Consider the following 15,889-nt stretch of genomic DNA (forward strand, 5'->3'; position numbering starts at 1 on the left):
GTGCTCAAGGCTTATGGTCTCACCTGGTCAGTGGTCATTTTCTAATATTGCAGTTAAGGAGGTAATTGAGGAACCTCAGTGGTCACAGAGAAAATATGGTTCTTATTAGAACCAGCAGAGATGAACTTCTGAGTATAATATAGATGAGCAGTGTCAGTGAGAAGATCCAAAGAGGTAAAAAAAAATAAAGATCAAGCAAGAATTTACTAAACCAGATGCCCAAGCATATTTGGCCAAAAAGATCTGTTTCCAGTTTAGCTGATTGAAAGTCTTGAACTATAGTAGGTGTTAATAAATACTTCCTTGGTTGAATGAACATGCTAGCTAAGCTCACCTCAGTTATTTTTACTAAATGACCTTCTGCTGTGTACAACTCCCAAGAACATGTGGGAAACAGCTACAGTTGCCCAATGGCATCACAGTAAATGTATTTAGAATAATTATGTTTTAGGGTGAACATTACTTAGAGTCTCTGTACCAATGCAAAGAGACTAAGATTGTGTCTTCTCCTGCTCAGGGACCTTATACTACTAGCCAGCTATTTGGGAGCAGATACCTATCTCCAAAATCACAGTTTACAAGTCAGTAAACTTTAATAATATAACAAATGTATTGTCCCCTTAAATTTCTCCTTCATTACAAAAACCTCTACTTTTTAACTTCTAAAGCTTTCATTTTCTATGCAAGTCAGATCAAAAGGGGAACTCGGTAGTTCTTAATCTATTAAGACTAAGGGAGGAAAATGACCTTGTTTCTTCATAAATCTTGAGACATTGGTCACTAACCTTTTCTCATAGATTCCATAGGCAACTGAATTACATATTTATTAAGTTCTCACTTAATGTAGAAGACACTGTCCTAGATATTCAGAGTACAATTACAGCTTCAATTGAAGTCTTGTTCTGAAGGGATCTTTACAATCTACTGAGGAAGGGAAGGATAAGTACCTGAGTAACTCTGTCAGAAAAACTGATGAAATAAATACAAAGAAGAATTCCCAGTCTTTGAGAAGTATTAAAAAATGGTGAACCCATTTTTGCTTGAAAGGCTCAGAAAAAACTTCATGGATATGTTTTGCATTTCTGCATGTGCAAATAGCTTACCCTCTCAATGAGGGAGGAGAAGGTGGGGAAGACAGAGATTTTAAAACTCAAAATTTTTAAAAAGCTGTCAAAATTATTTTTATATGGAAATAGGAAAATAAAATATTAAATAAATATATTTTTTAAAAAGTGAAGAAAAGCACATCTGAATTGGGGATTAAAGGAAAGAAGAGACTTTGGTAGATAAAGATGACAGAAAAGAAAATTTTTGACATGAGCCATGGTGTGAGCAAAGCAGTAGTGATGAGTAAGAGCAGCATGAGAAGCTGAGATGATTAAAACTTTAGTTTGGCTAGAGTAAAGAGTATAAGATAAAGTAGGAAAGCTGGATGACATCAGATAGTGAAGAGCCTTTATTTTAAGGATCAGGAATTTATATTTTATTTGGAAAGCAATGGGAAGCCACTAAAGGTTTTTAATTAGAATGATGGAGGATAATAATTGTATATTAGGAAGATTACTCCTGTGTCAATTTGAGGATGGATTAGAGAAACTAAAGGCAGAGGGAATAAAAACAGGGTCATTGCAGTGAAATGAAGTAAATCCAGGCGAATGTGAGAAATATTGCAAAAGTAGGAATGATAGTACTTGACATCTGTCAAATATGGGATAAGGAAAGAGTCAAAGATGGCAGCACCAATTTCCAGTCACCTCCACTCATTCATTTACCCATGGATAGGGAAGGTAGAGAAAAGGTGGCAGTTTAAAAAGATATGTTTAGAAAATGAAACAGCCATATAGAGTTGGAGAAGTTTAGGTATTCAAACAGTTAATTACTCCTGAAGGCAGGAACTGTTCTGGTATTCAGAATTTAGCCCCTAAAATATATTTCTTTATCAAGACTAAAAGATCTGTGAGTATGTCATTTTATTTAGCCTTGTAGAAGAGGACATAAGTCTCTGTCTATACTATTCTTTCCTTGGATGTGGTACCAAGATATTCAAATAGAAACACACAGAATTTCCATAGATAATAATAGAAAATATTTTTGCTTAAAACTTGAGCAAGTTCATTTTCTCAAATGAGAATTTTAAACCTGACTCTATATGGTGAGGACCAATCTCTATCTTTGTCCAAATATATGCGGCCACATGCTGACGTATTCCTTTTAGATAGAGAACTCTCTATTCCACAACAACTTTTATTAAGCTCCATAAAATCCAAAAGGCCGTGGATACTTCCCCTCCTGGATCACTGTCTTGTCGTGAACAATACGAACAGGTCATAGAATGAAGTTCTGACAAAAGGTGAACCATTGGAAAAGGAAGTGGGGAACCATTCCTGTATCTTTGTCAGGAAAATGCCATGGGGACTGTTAAAAATGATAAAAGACATGATACCAGAAGATGAGTCCTTAGGTTGGAAAGTATCCAAGATACTACTGGAATAGAGTAGAGGAAAACTACAAGTAACTATCAAGTGTTTGTACCAAAGTTAGAAAGGAAGCTCAGTTGTGAATGTCTGGTGATGAAATTAAAGTTCAAAACTGTTAAGATCAATATTGCATAGGAACCTGGAATAGAAAATTTATGAACCAATGTCATATGGATCACAATGGATGTTATCACACAGGTGATCAAATGGATGGGGGGGTGGTTGAATTTAATTCAGTTTATCATTACATATACTACTCTGGGCAAGAATCCCTTAGAAGAAGTAGGGTAGCCCTTATTTCAATAAAAAGGTGAAAAGCAATACTAGAATATAATCTCAAATATGATAGAATAATAACTCTTCAAACTGAAGGTAAATCATTCAGTATCTCAGCTTTTCAAGCTGCTCTTACAAGCTCTATTCATTGATGTTGAAGAGACCAAGGTTGATCAGTTCTATGAAGACCTGTGTCATCTAGAAATAACACCAGAAAAAAGATGTCATATTCATCATAGGGAATTGAAATGTTAATTTAGAAAATCAAAAGATAATTGGAATAACAGACAAGTTCGGCCTTAGAATGCAAAAATGAGAGAGAGCAGAGAATAACAGAGTTTTGCACTGGTTCAACTAGGTAGTGTAGTGTATAGAACAACAGTCAGGAAGACCTAAATTCAAATCTGGCCTCATTTCACCCTGGACAAATTGTGTGACTCCAATTACCTTCACCCCCTCCCTAAAAATGGTAACTCATTGGTCATAGCAAATACTTTTTAAAAACCATTCCCAAAGGCAATTATACACATGGAAATTACCAGATGGTCAATATAAAAATCAGATTGAATATATATTTTTGAAAACAAAGTTGGAGATCTATATAATTAAAACAAGAACTAGAATTAACTGTGACTCAAATCACAAGCTTCCTATTACAGCATACATACTTTAAATGAAGAAATGAAGAAAACCATCAGACCATAATAGATACGACCTACATAATAACATCCCTTATAAATATGAAGTTAAAGTGATTAACAGATTTAAGGGAATATATATCTAGTGGAATGCTTGAAGAACTATGGATAGAAGTTTGAAATATTGTACAAGGGGCAGCAACAAAAAAAATCCCCCAAAAAAAAGAAAAGCAAGAAAGTAAAATGATCCGATGCGGCTTCACAAATAATTGAAGGAAGAAGGAAAACAAAAGGGAAAAGCAAACTGGAAAGAATGAAAAATTTCAGAGACTAGCAAAGAGAGAAGTTTTTCTTATATGAGCAATGCAAAGAAATAGAGGCAAACAATAGACTGGGGAAGCTTAGATTCTCTTTAAGAAAATTAGAGATATCAATGGAATATTTCATGCAAAATTCCGCATGTCAAAAGATAAAAATGGTAGGGACTTAATAGAAGTAGAAGACATTAAAAGAAAAGGTGGCAAAAATATGCAGAAAAACTATGTAAAAACATCACTCAAATCCCATTCAGAACCATGATGGAGTTGGTTACTGATCTAGAGCCTGAGAATGATGTCTGATGGGCCTTAGGAAGCATTGCTAGCAATTAGACTCTTAGATGTGACAGAATTCCAGATGAACCATTTAAAATCCTTAAAATAAATACTTAAAAGTGTTGAACTCATATCAGTGTTTGGAAAACTGTATGGTGGCCACTGGATTCGAAAAGATCAGTTAACATCTCAATCTAAAGAACGACAATGCTGAAGAATTACCAAGCAACTGTGCTCATGTCACACACCAACACAGTTATGCTTAAAATTCTACACTTTAGGCTTCAGGAATATGTGAACCAAGAATTACCAGATGAGCAAGCTTGTGTTCAAAGAAGCAGAGGAAATGGAGACCAAATTGTTAGCATTTGCTGGATTCTAGAGAAAGCAGGTGAGTTTCAAGAAAAATATCTCCTTCTGCTTTACTGACTATACTAAAACTTTTGACTTTATGGAACACAACAAAATAAAAGACATGGGAGTACTAGATCATCTTCCTTATCTCCAGAGAAGCCTATATTCGAACCAAGAAGCAACAGTTAGAACCAAACATGGAACAATCAATTGGTTTATGTTTGGAAAAAGGAATGTGACAAGATTGTATATCATTTCCTATTTATTTAACTTATCTGCAAAACTTATCATGAATTCAAAGCCAGAATTAAGACTGCTGGGGAAAATATAAACAAGCTCAGATATATAGAGATACTTCTCTGATGGCAAAAAGGGAAGAATTAAGAAGTCTCATGATGAGAGTGAAGAAGAGAGTGTAGAATCTGTCTTGAGTTTAACATAAAACAAACAAATAAACAAAACAAAACTAAGACTTGGCAAATGCCTCCCCCCACTTCCTGGCAAATTGAGACACAAGAAATGGCAGTGATGTCAGATTTCATATTCTTGAGCTCAAAGATCAATGCAGATGGTAACTGCAGCCATGAAATTAAAAGACAATTGCACCTTGGTAGGAAAACAATGGCAAATCTGAACAGCATTCCAGAGACATCACCTTGCCAACAAAGGCTTGTATAGTCAAAGCTGTGGTTTTTCCAGTAGCAATATATAACTGTGAGATTTGAAATATAAGAAAAACTGAACACTGCAGAATCATCAGTTTTGAATTGTAATGCTGGGGAAGACTTTTGAGAGTCCTTTGGAAAGCAAAGAGAGATCAGCCAATACTTACAGAAATTAATCCAGTCTATTTACTGGAAGGTCAAATACTGAAATTGAAGCTTAAATAACTTCACTACATAATGAGAAGACATCCTTATTAGAAAAGTCCCAGATGCTGGGGAAGTTTGGAGGCAAATGGAACAGGGGACAGCAGAGGAGGGAATGAACAGATAATATCAATGATCAGAAAATGTCATGGAGGCAATGAGCATGAGCTTGGACAGACTTTGGGAGATAGTGAAGGACAAATATGACTGAATGACTCAACAACAACATCAAAAATGGACAGCAACAAAAATGGACACCTAGTTCCAGACTGGGATTTGTGCCCCTGACTACTTTTTTTCTTTTGCTAATCAGGAATTTTGGCTGAAAAGGGAATATCAGGATTCTTGTTATTCCACTAAGGAGGACAAGGCAGTAGAACTTTGGGGACAGGAAGGTCAGTAGCCCAGGAAAATTATGACTTTTTTCTATAGTGGTTTAACCAAAATATATAATCTTGGAAAAGCAGGACAGATGTTTGACAACTATCCAATAGTATTGCCAATGCAAAGTTAAATTGGCCTTAGGAGTGAGAGGAAGAGAAAGTCAAGTGTGGAGCCATTATGATTGGAACTGTGCAGATACAGGGATCTGGGGTCCTTGGTTGGCCTTCTCTTATGTGGCTGGTTTCCTTTCCATTGTGTTGTATGTTTAGTGAAGTCTTGTGGTTTGGGTACTGCTTTCAGATTGCCCAAAGTCTTAGTCACATTGAACACTAAGAGACCTTGCTGATGGGGAATCTGGGCCATAAAGTTACTGGAGTTATTTGCCATTTCTTCAGTTCATTTTACAGATGAGGAAACTGAGGCAAACAGGGTTAAATGACTTGCCCATGGCTCAGCATTGTCCTTGATAATGATTTCTAAGTCTTTACCTCCTTCCTTGACATAAAAGAAGAAAAAAATCCAGAACATGTTCATGGTCACTAATAAGGAACTTAAAACTCTTTTGAGAAGTTATATTAATTTTGTCACAAGAAGAAAATGTCATGTTCTTGTTGAAATCAGGTACTTTGTAGTCTAGGGCTCTTGGTTTGAAAACTTTTCTATAATTCCAATACTAGGAGTCAGAACTTTGATTTAAATTATTGGCTTGGAAAGTGAGAGGGAAAAGGCACTGAGATACTGTGGATTTCACTCTCAAAAGCAACTAGATATTAGAAGAGGAGGAGAACAGTAGCAAAGGGAAGAAAAGAAAAGTTTAATTGTTAGATAGTGTCACAGCAAGGGAAACAAGGCAACTGAGATGTGGGGTCAATAAGCAGGCTCTCTGTGCAACACTTAACTCAGTGACTGGTTGCAAAGTAGGCATTGAATAGATTTTTATTGATCGACTAGTAACCTTTAGGACTGCACCAGCCCATCTCCTACTATGAGACTACCGTGGGCAGAAGGTAAAATCAAGCAGAATTATTCTTCCTAGGGTGGTGTTAGTTAGAGATTGACCCATTCATCTGTTGCTCACACAGTTGGCTATCCATGAAGAAGGGGAGAGAAAGAAGCAGGTGAATACTTTATGCCTGAGAGCAAATATGGCTTGAGTGATCTATTGATCCAGAATGGATCGACACCTGGAATGTGATTCTGTTTTATTCTGTGTGTTTTGTGTCTTATTTGCCAATTCTGTGTTGCAAGACTTCCAAGGTCTTGGGAACAGGTGTTGTGGTCATGATGGTTCTATATTACAAAATCAACCCAAGCCTTGCCTTCGAAAACATCTTTTAAGTCCTTTCCTTTCCTTTCCTTCTCCCTAGGTCATTAGCATGTCAGAGCTATAGGACCTTGGCAGTCAGAACCTTGATGCCGGACACTAGGAATAAAAATTTTAGACAGAATGTCAAGACTCTGGTTCTATAGTTGCTTGTGTGCTCATTATTCTGAGGCCTTGGGCCTTGTTGTGCTGAGCACCAACCACATGGGTACAGGATACATGGCATGGCTGCCATCCATTATTTGATTTCAGAATCAAGTATATCAGGGCTGATTACTAACGGGATTCTTGCAGCAAGTGCCTTGAAGTCAGAAAGTTTAGAGTATTGTATAGCCCCAGGTAGGCTTTGTTGCTTTTATATTCATATTGAAGTAAAAAGAGTTACAAAAAAAATTCTTCAAAAATCAACCAGACTTTTCTGTGTCTATAAATATAAATTCTCAGGTATTACTTTTGATTTACAAGGGATGAGTGGACTGATCACATAGTAATGGACTTTCTAATTGTAATTCAAACCTAAAATTTTCCAAATAGTATAATTTTTTCAATTTGGAGTTCCTGGGCAGTTTAAAAAAAGTGGCATTTAGGAAGAGAGTCCAAGAATAAGAGAAGATGGAGACCATTTAGGTTTTGATTCTGCATAAACTTTGTCTTATATAAGGTATATTAAAGCTTTTATGACCTAGCTTACCGGGTCATTGCAAAGAAAGTGCTTTACAAACCATAAAGGATTATAAAATGGAGTTGTTACAATAAAATAAATGAAAAGAATAATAAAAATAAAACCAAATATCATGAAATTTCATGGCCCAATTTGGTCCTGAGGAAGAGATGAGAAAATGTATCTTCCTCCTTTCATTGGACTGGGACATGATCACCCTGTTATTTAACTTTTCTTAAATTTTTTTCTTTTTTAAAAGGGAAGATTTTCTTAGGGTTATGGGAAGGGCACACATACATGTTTAATTTCTTTGTTTATTTGTTGCAGTCTGTTGTTTTTTTTTCAGTTTCATCCATCTCCCCATGACTCCATCTGAGGTTTTCTTGGCAAAGTTACTGAAGTTATTTGCCATTTCTTCAGCTCATTTTGCAGATGGGGAGGCTGAGGCAAACAGGGTTAAGTGACTTGCCCATGGCTCAGCATGCCAGCTATGACACTACCTAGCTATGTGTATGTGTGTGTGTGTAGATGTGTGCATGTATATGTATATGTTTATATATATGTATATCTTTAGATTAGTTGATGACTTATATCACTTCCATTTCTAATGTTATAGTATGATGACTAATAAGTTTTTCCTCTGTCTTCTTCCCAAATGGAGGGTTTTCTTAAAGAATAGGGGGGGAATTCTAATTTCTTTTAAAGATCAAGTAAAACCAAAAATCAAAACAAAAGCAATGATGCATTTTTTTTCCTTTACCAATGAAGGGAATATTCATATTGGTGAAATCATATTTCTACTGAAAAACTAAATATAAATCCTACTTTGTATTTGTGTTGCAGAGACCTAAAACTTGACAATGTGATGTTAGATTCTGAAGGCCACATCAAGATCGCAGACTTTGGCATGTGCAAGGAAAACATCTGGGATGGAGTGACCACCAAGACTTTCTGTGGCACTCCAGATTACATTGCTCCTGAGGTAAGACTAGTAGTAACAGAAGGCACCATCCCCTCAGTGACTCAACCATCTTCTCCCCCAGATTTATGAGAGACTATGGCTGAATTGTGCAGGAACACATAAAAAGCAAGTTAACCAGAAACAGTCCCTAGATGCTATGAACTTTGTAAAGGACATTCCTTACATGGAGTAGAATATGTATGTGCGTGTGTGACTATGTCAGCTGTGTGTTATTAAAATCTCTGAATTTTCCCTAATGTAGGAGAGGAACATTTGTCATTTGTGGGGTAGGAGGGAAATATCACTCATTCTGAAGAAAGGGGAAACATGTAGAAAGAGTGAGTCATGGTGGTAGATTCCTGGGATAAAGGACAATTGCTCAGTTACATAGTGATTTGAGCATTAAATTTGCAATCAGAAAGATTCTGACTTCAAAAATTGCCCTACATACTTAACTAGTTCTGTGATCCTGAACAAGTCAGTTAACTTCTTTTGGCCTCAAATTCATTCTCTGTAAAGATGGGGATGATAAAAGAGTAAGAAAATAAAGTAGCAATGATTACTCCATCTCTTGAGGTTCTTGAGGGAAAATGATAACATGTAAAATACTTTGCAGACCTTCAAATACTATATCATATTCAGTTACAATTATCATTATATTATTATGATTATTATGATTATTATTACTGTTAGAGTTTAGTTGAGATAGTAGATAGGATAGGTAGATAGTTGAGATAGATAGATAGGTTGATCCTCAGGCAAGATAATGTTTACTACTTTATGGAGTTCTGGACCTCTTTTTAGTAAAAAAGAAACTGGAGCTAGCCAAATCAGGTAGCCAGGTATATTATTTCATGACTACACAGAGAGGATATCTTAGGGTAAGATAAAGCTATAATGCTCTGATTTTTTTTGTATTTATTAACCTAATTTCCTTTAATTGCTGACTTTTGAAACCCATTTCTGTTTCTTTAATTGCATGGGAAAAGTAGAAGATAACCAAGCAGACATTGCATGCTATGGTAGTCATAGTAGAGAGAGAGTATATGAGGGTACTTTCTAGTACAAGTTTAATAGCAGCTTGTATTTTTAATATTATGCAGTAATTTGCATACATGATCCACTTGATCTTCATTGCAACCCTAAGATATTGGTGAAGGATGTATTTTTATAACTATTTTAAGGAAGCAGAAGCCCAGATGGGTAAAAAGACTTACCAAAGAAACTCTGCCTAGTAAATGGCAGATGTTTTCTAATTATACATTCATTGATTTTTTTCCTCACTATCATGATTTCTTCCTAATCATCCAAGCTTACAATACGAAACTTTCCCTTTAGACCCTAAGAACAGGTAGCCACATGAGTTAATCTACTAGAGATGTAAGAGGTATCCAATGTACATCAGAGTTTGGAAAAGTAGGGATTTAAGCAAAACTTGAAATTATGATCCCAGCATCAATAGGGTCCTTTTTCAAGCTGCTGCTGTCTATGGCCATCTGATACTTCATAATTATGAAATTGAAATATGTGGGATGAACTAGAGAAACTGGATGACAATATGGTTTGTGGGTTGATAGGTATGTTCGACCTGCATCTGAGTCTACCGTGAGAAGTCTGATATTTTCTTCCTGGGACTTAGATTTAAATGAACTGAGAAAGCTGTAGCACATTCTCCATAGGATGTGGTGAACTGCAAGCAAATTTCCATGGTAATTCACTCAGTAGTAGTTTGGTTTGGTTGTCATTGACAGCTTTCTTTAGGGAAAACAACAACCACTGATACTTAGGAAAGGACTAGAATACAAATACTTCTTCTGGGTGAATGTTGAGAAAAGGGGTAGGACGGAAGAAAAATAGGAAGGTAAGGAGAATTGAGTGGATTTTGTAGACTAAAGGGAAGGACATTGGCTACTGCCTGAAACATGGCTGTTGTATATCCTAGATTATAATTGTAAAGAGAATCCTTACTTTCTGATTTGCCATTCCTTTGCCTTCTAGGAATAGGCTCGGTGTTGTCATACTTAATCTGAACAATCTCATGTCAAATATCGCATGTCTCATCATAGATTCAGGGACTTTGACTCTCATAATCAGACAAACATAAAATATTGAATTCTAGAATCTAAGATTAGAAAGGACTTTACAGGTCATCTACATTCACCCAACTGGACTTCTTTCTATACATCCTTGATAGGCAGCCATCCCATTTTTTTAGTTTGATGTCGATCAACTAATTCCCAAGAAGATTTAACACTGAAATTGCACATGAGACCTCAGCAATGAATGAGCAGTCTTTTTTTATCATAGATATCACAGTGTTTGCCCAAGTTTCTATAATTTTTTTGTTGATATTGATCACAAACATGGGGTACATTACATTATAAATGTAATCATTTCAACTCTTTAAATTTCACCTATCCTGGTGAAACTGCAGTACCTGAAGATAAAAAGATCCCTGGGATACAAATTGCCTTTTTGGAGGTGTTGAATTAGTCATCACAATTCTAAACTCAGTTGTGATTTATGGTACTTGGGAATGTATTTGACATCCTATTAGTTCAGATGATGTATTTTATTCACTCTGGCCACTGTCTAGATTAAGATTGATAGCCCGTTGGCATTTGGCCATGAAGGTATGAAAGATTAATGCTTCTCTAAAATAGCCCAAACTCTTGGGTCTGCAGGTCATGGTAGAACTGTGCTAGTGATAGATAAAAAGGTAGCTTCATAGCGGGGGGGGGGGGGGGGGGGGAGGACTCATTTTTTTAAAATGCAAAGTTGTCAAGCAGGGTCACGGACTAGGTCTATCATTGTTTATTTGTAGGCTCAGCAGAGGGTCTGGAACTTGCCACAGAAATGGAGGAAATAGACAATCAAGTTTGCAGTGGATGCCACAAAGTCCCTCTGTACTCTGAATAATTCTCTAAGAATGGGAAAAGGATAATCAAAAAACTTAGGTGTCCCTTATAGTTTTATCACTATGTGAAAGTGAACCATGGTTTCCTTATCTATACATGAGGGGGTTGGTCTAGATCAGGGGTTCTTAAACTTTTTTTGTGTCATGAACTTCTTTGACAGTCTGATGAAGCCTGTATCCCTTTTCAGAATTTTTTTTTATGTATAAAAAACAAAATACATAGGATTGTAAAGGAAATTTGCAGTCCTATGTATTTTGTTTTATTTGTATTTGGGGGGCAGCTAAGTGGTACAGTGGTTAGAGCTCTGATACAGGAATCAAAGAAAACTCATCTTTGTGACCTGGGCAGATCACTTCTTACCTCAGTTTCTTCATCTGTAAAATGAACTGGAGAAGGAAATGGTAATTCATTCCAATATCTTTGCCAAGAAAACCTCAAGTAGATCACAAAGAGTCAGATACAACTGAAAGAATGACTAAACAACTGCAATAATATATATTTTTCTCATACAAATTAATAGGACTCCTGAAATATATCTTCAAATTCCTTGGATTCCATGATCCCTGGTTTCTTCCATATTTTGCATAGGTTATTTTGTTTATTCCTCATGACAACAGTGTTAAAAAATAGGCTATTTAGGAGTCCCCATTTATTTGTGAGAAAAATTGAGGCTCACAGGACTTGGTCACTTGTACTCTAAGCACATACAGCTACTATGATCTAAAAAAATGCCTTCTAACTCAAATATTCTGTGTTCTAAGATCTTTTCTGGCTCAATATACTACATTCTAAGTTCTCTTCTCCACTCCAATATTCTGTTCTCTAAGAATGTAGTACCAGCCTTCTGTTCTCGGTTCTCCAGTTTCCTTCCAGGTCCAAGAATCTGGGCCTCGATGAACTTTTAAAAAGATGAGATTTTCTCCCCACATATTATCCTATCTTTCATAGTTTTAAATTTTTACCTTCCCACTAAGTCTCCTTTGCCTATCTCAAGTGATGGTCCACTAAAAAAATTCTTCAGAATGGTAGCCAGAGAGATAACTGGGGTTCATGCTAGCAAAGCTTTTATTTTAATCCTTTGAAGAGTTAGTGCAACTTTATAGTGAATGGTTGGTGGGGGCTATAAGCCCAGCAGACACAGCATGACCATTGGTATACTAGCTAGCATACCTAGGCCTAACTTTTGCCCTTCTTCTGCCTAAACTTTTCAGTGCAGTTTCAGAAAATATTTCCTCCCAATTACCCAACTCCAACTTTTAAAATGAAAGTCAAAGGGAAAATAGCTATCATTATCCAAAATATTACAAAATTATACACAGTATGTCGGTAATGCACTTATTTTCTGAATTGAGGGATGCATGTACTAACATCTCCCTGTATCCATTAAATTCAAGGGGTTCTCTCCTAAACATCAATTCCCAGAAAAATCAAATACAAAAGGATTAGTATGGCTTAGTTTAGGCAATATTGTAAAGTCAGAAAGTTTGCATTCAGTGCTCAGGACTTGACTTTATGGGATCAAAAGTCAAAAGCAGAAGTTCACATACCTTGGACTGATTGCTGTTTATCAAATATGATCCCTGATTTCTTGATTTTGTGCCTCTGCTCATCCCATTCCATATGTAAGGAATGACCTGCTTACCCTCATCCCAGATTGCCTACTGATTTATCTTCCAAGTCCTAGCTCAGATTCTTTCTCTTTCTTAAAATCCTTCTTCATCCTTCCTTCTGACAGTGATAGCTACTTCCTTTGATCTCCTCTTCTACTCTTATAGGATAGCTAAGTGGCAAAATGGATAGATGATCAGGCCTGGAGTCAAGAGGACATGTAAACCTTTTTACCTGTTTCCTCAGGTAAAGAAGGAGATGGAAAACTACTGCAATGTCTTTGCCAAGAAAACCCCAAAGGGTTTATGAAAGGTCAGACCCAACTGAAATGATTCAGCAATAGCAATCTACTCATATTCTTTTCTGTCTTTTACTTGTACAACCATTTACATTTTCCATGGGATTGTAAAGTCCTTGAAGGAGTTCCCTTTCCTTTCCCAGAACCAAGCACAGGTTCTTGCATAAATTAAATGCTTAAAAATAAGATTATAATAGAAAATACTGGCTTAATATGAAACACTATATAAAACATCATCATCATCAAAACTATAGCTTACATTTATATCATATATAAATATATTTTAGTATATATATATAAACATATTTTTATGATATTCAAATCACTTTACAAATATCTCATTTGATCCTCACAAATGCCCTGAGAGATAGCTACTATTATTAGGTATTTTGTTGTTGTTGAGTCAGTTAGTCATGTGTGACTGTTTGTGATCCCATTTGGAGTTTTCTTGACAAAAATACTGGAATGGTTTGTAATTCTTTATTTTAATTTATTTTATTTTATTTTATGTTATTTTATTTTATTTTAGTTTTAGTTTTTTTGCAAGGCAAAGGGGGTTAAGTGGCTTGCCCAAGGCCACACAGCTAGGTAATTATTAAGTGTCTGAGGCCAGATTTGAACTCAGGTACTCCTGACTCCAGGGCCGGTGCTCTCCACTGTACCGCCTAGCCGCCCTATTTCCTTATTTTAAAGATGAAAGATCAAAGGCAAGCAAAATTAAGTGTCTTGCCCATGGTCACATAGCTGGAAGCTATCTGAGACCAGTTTTGAACTCATGGAGATGAGTCTTCTTTCTTAACTTGATACTCAACACTCTAATTTCCCTCTAAAGTTCTACATAAATATTAATTTATTATTACTTTTAAAGTGGTGCTGCCATGGGAAAAATTCACTAGGAAAGTCATGGCCAAGTAGACTGGTATACTGAAGCACTGATATATGAGACAATATAATGCATAGAAGATAATTTACAGAAAAAAAATAGAACAATGAAGTCTTTGTGGGTGAAAATTCATCCCCATTAAAAAAAAATGTTAACAGTACAAATATACTATAGCCAAGCTTTCCAGGATAATAGAAGGGTTTCTTTAAAACCTAATTTATAGATGGCATGGGGCTAGGAGGGATAGTTTATAGGATCATAGGATTATAAATGTAGAGCTTTATGGAGCCTCAGAGGTCATTAATAGGTTGGATGACAGAATAAAGATTCAGATTTATCTTTCATAGCCTGAAATGCTGGGGGGATATGAACTGTAGCAAGAATAACTTTCTCTTTCAAGGATATAAAATTCCATATTTAGGATTTTAAAAATAAATTACATAAGTGTAGGAGAGGGGAACTTGTCCTCTAATAAATAGCTGAAGGCAATGGGTATATGTTAAGCTTAGAGAACTGAAGACTTGTGTGGTCATGATTATTGCTATTGTTGAGACATGTCTGATTCTTTGTGACTCCATTTGGATTTTTCTTGGCAAAGATACTGCAGTAGTTTGCCATTTCATTCCTCAATTCATCTTTCAGATGAGGAAATGAAGTCTCCTTGACTCCAGGCCTCATACTCTATCCACTTTGCCACCTTGCTAAGTTTATTTATCCAAAAGCTTTCCATGTTAATGGGCAAGTTTATTTTGTGCTATTCCAGAGGGATATCTCCATTAAATAAAAATAATATGAGCTCCCTTCATCCATCAATGGAATGAGTTGCCTTACAAAATATTGAGCTTCCCATCAGTGGAAATATTCATTCAAAAACTAGCTCACTAGTTGTAATTGACTTTGAAGAGGGAATTATTTGTCTTAGGAAGTTGGATTTAATGACTTTTAGAGTTCTTTCCTACAATAAGATTCTTTGATTACAACTCCCCCACGTAGACATATGAATTTAATTTTCACAAGTATTTGTTAAGTATTAAATAGCCCTTGACAGACAACAATCCATAAGCATTTATTAAGTGTTTATTGTGCTGAACACTGGGGATGCAAAAGCTAATAAAAAGAAAGTGAATCTCTGCCCTCTAAGAGTTTATAGTCTTATGGGGGAAGACAACATGAAAAAGAAAGCTAAAAAGTTGAAGGGGTTAAGGACTGAAAGGGAAGTAGTGTCTTCTTAGGGGAATTGGGTTCAAGTCTGTAAAATCAGAAGCATAGTTGGAAGTGGAATGAAGTCTGGCCACTCTGAGCTTGTCCCCAAATTGGAGGTCCCTGGGAGTCAATAGAGGTAGGAGCTAGTGAAGCTGAGACCTAGTTCAGGGCACAAAAATTCAGAGTTCTTACTAGACAACTAAGTGGTAATGGGGGAGCCTAGAGAGAGAGTCAGAAGTATATCTGGGAGGGGAATTCCTTGGAGTGAAATTCTTAAATAAATGGATCACTAGTCTTTAAATTAGCCTGGAAGTTTTCATCCTCTAACTTCTCCCCTTCTTTAAAGAAGACCCTATTCTCTAGATCAGAGGGCTTTGATCAGCATCATGAGAATTATCTAGCCATAACCCATTATGGTCTAGTACAAGTCAAAAAGTTAGGT

The 15,889-nt window shown here is 36.1% G+C and overlaps 1 protein-coding gene across 2 annotated transcripts in view; it reads left to right on the plus strand.

The window, feature by feature from the left end:
- The window catches only part of PRKCB (protein kinase C beta), a 704,261-nt gene that overhangs the window by 550,038 nt on the left and 138,334 nt on the right, over positions 1-15,889 (plus strand). For both annotated transcript variants that reach the window (XM_074196811.1, XM_074196810.1), the window contains exon 13: positions 8,420-8,558. In XM_074196811.1, the coding sequence (XP_074052912.1) occupies positions 8,420-8,558 (139 nt within the window). The remainder of the gene's footprint in view (positions 1-8,419; positions 8,559-15,889) is intronic.

This window comes from Macrotis lagotis, chromosome 8 (genome assembly GCF_037893015.1).
Source record: "Macrotis lagotis isolate mMagLag1 chromosome 8, bilby.v1.9.chrom.fasta, whole genome shotgun sequence".
In the NCBI taxonomy this organism is placed as follows: domain Eukaryota; kingdom Metazoa; phylum Chordata; class Mammalia; order Peramelemorphia; family Peramelidae; genus Macrotis; species Macrotis lagotis.